At 25.6% G+C, this 2,500-nt stretch overlaps 1 protein-coding gene across 1 annotated transcript in view; it reads left to right on the top strand.

Annotated features, from left to right (window-relative positions):
• Positions 1 to 2,500, top strand: part of EXOC6B (exocyst complex component 6B) — a 412,654-nt gene that overhangs the window by 231,836 nt on the left and 178,318 nt on the right. Inside the window, exon 12 of the mRNA XM_083861793.1 lies at positions 87 to 158. Within this exon, the coding sequence (XP_083717919.1) occupies positions 87 to 158 (72 nt within the window). The remainder of the gene's footprint in view (positions 1 to 86; positions 159 to 2,500) is intronic.

Raw genomic sequence — 2,500 nt, forward strand, 5'->3', positions numbered from 1 at the left:
GCACAGATAAGAGATAAGGGGGTTTAATAAGGGGGTTTAATTAAGAGATAAGGTGAAATCACAGATTTATTCTCTTTCCTCTCCAGTCCTACTGCTCTGACCCCAGCCTGGTGTTGGACCTGAAGAACCTCATTGTGCTTTTTGCTGACACTCTCCAGGTACGTGGTGGAGAATTTCACATTTTGGGGCATTGAAACCCCAAAAATCCCCCACTGCATTCAACTTGAGGCTTCCAAAATTAAATAATAGAATTAGAATTATGAGTGTGTAGTTTGAATAAAATTGTGTGATCCTGGTACATGTTGGAGCCCAGGAAATTTCACATTTTTGGGGCATTGACTCCCCAAAAAATCCCACTGCATTTAACCTGAGGCTTCCAAAATTAAATAAAGAATTAGAATTATGAGTGTGTAGTTTGAATAAAACTGTGTGATCCAGGTACGTGTTGGAGAATTTCAGATTTTGGGGCACTGACTCCCCAAAAAATCCCACTGCATTCAACTTGAGGCTTCCAAAATTAAATAACAAAATTAGAATTATGGGTGTGTAGTTTGAATAAAATTGTGTGATCCAGGTACGTGTTGGAGCCCTGAGAATTTCAGATTTTGGGGCACTGACCCCTCCAAAAAAAATCCCACTGCATTCAACCTGAGGCCATAGAAAAGGCTTCTAAAATTAAATAATAAAATTAGAATTATGAGTGTGTGGTTTGAATAAAATTGTGTGATCCAGGTACGTGTTGGACCCTTGAGAATTTCATATTTTGGGGCACTGAAACCCCAAAAAATCCCCACTGCATTTAATCTGAGGCCATAGAAAAGGCTTCTAAAATTAAATAATAAAATTAGAATTATGGGTGTGTAGTTTGAATAAAATTGTGTGATATCACATAGTGGAAAACTTAAAATTTAAAGATTTAGAATAGTTTTATATATATATATATAGTTACATATAGCTATATACATATAAAAAATATATAATATATATTATATATATTATATATATATAAAATAGTTAAATATATATAGTTATATATATATATATATATATAATTATATATATTATATAGTTTTATATATATATATAAAGCCCAATAGAAGTTTTAGGGCAAAGGCCAGTCCTTCTTTTTCCCCACTTTCTCCATGAGTGTAGCTGGTATTTTCTAATTAAATTAAAAAATCTGCATTCCAAGCCACAAGTGGTTAGTTAGTAAGTTAAAAATAAAAATAATTTAGGTGTCATTTCTTAATTGGATAATTTATCCTTAAAAGGCCTCGAGGAGAGAGAGGGAGGCACGGGGCCATTTTTAGTTTTTTAGCTCCAAGTGCTGTAAAACTCACAGTTTGGGAAATTATAATGAGGATAGGAATTAATAAACAGCTGAGTCTGAATGAGAAATACAATTTTGAGTGTTTAATCCTCACTCTGACAAAAAATAAAATAAAATAAAATAAAATAAAGTAAAAGAAAATAAAATAAAGTAAAATAAAATAAAGTGAAATAAAATAAAATAAAGAAAAATTAAATGAAATAAAATACAATAAAATAAAGTAAAATGAAATGAAATAAAATAAAGTAAAATAAAATAATAAAGGAAAATGAAATGAAATAAAATAAAGTAAAATAAAATAATAAGGTAAAATAAAATAAAATAAAGTAAAATAAAATAAAGTAAAGTGAAATAAAATAAAATAAAATAAAATAAAATAAAGAAAAATTAAATGAAATAAAATAAAATAAAATAAAGTAAAATGAAATGAAATAAAATAAAGTAAAATAAAATAATAAAGTAAAATGAAATTAAATAAAATAAAGTAAAATAAAATAATAAGGTAAAATAAAATAATATAAAATAAAACAAAATAAAATAAAATAAAGTAAAATAAAATAAAATAAAGTAGAATAAAGTAAAATAAAATAAAGTAAAGTAGAATAAAGTAAAATAAAATAAAGTAAAATAAAATAAAATAATAATGAAAAATAAAATAAAATAAAGTAAAATAAAATGAAATGAAATTAAATGAAATGAAATAAAGAAAAATAAAATAAAGTAAAATAAAATAAAATAAAGTAAAATAAAATAAAATAATAAAATAAAATAGAATAAAATAAAACAAAATAAAGTAAAATAAAATAGAATAAAATAAAATAAAATAAAGTAAGATAAAATAAAATAAAGTAAAATAAAATAAAATAAAATAAAGTAAAATAAAATGAAATGAAATGAAATAAAATAAAATAAAATAAAATAAAATAAAATAAAATAAAATATATCTGGAGCTCAGTGCTCCACTCCTGATACTCCCAACTCATCCAGCCTGAGCTGGGCTGACCAAACCCCTTTATTTTATTTTATTTTATTTTATTTTATTTTATTTTATTTGCATTTCTGGGACAGCAACATCCCAACCTTGGCCTTTAGGACATCTCTGACTATTTCTCCCTTACTCAACCCCCTCTAAAACCCCTCAGCATCCCCAGGGCTGGTCCTGGAGGAGAA

This window comes from Zosterops lateralis (assembly GCF_965231275.1).
Source record: "Zosterops lateralis genome assembly, chromosome: 5".
Taxonomy (NCBI): domain Eukaryota; kingdom Metazoa; phylum Chordata; class Aves; order Passeriformes; family Zosteropidae; genus Zosterops; species Zosterops lateralis.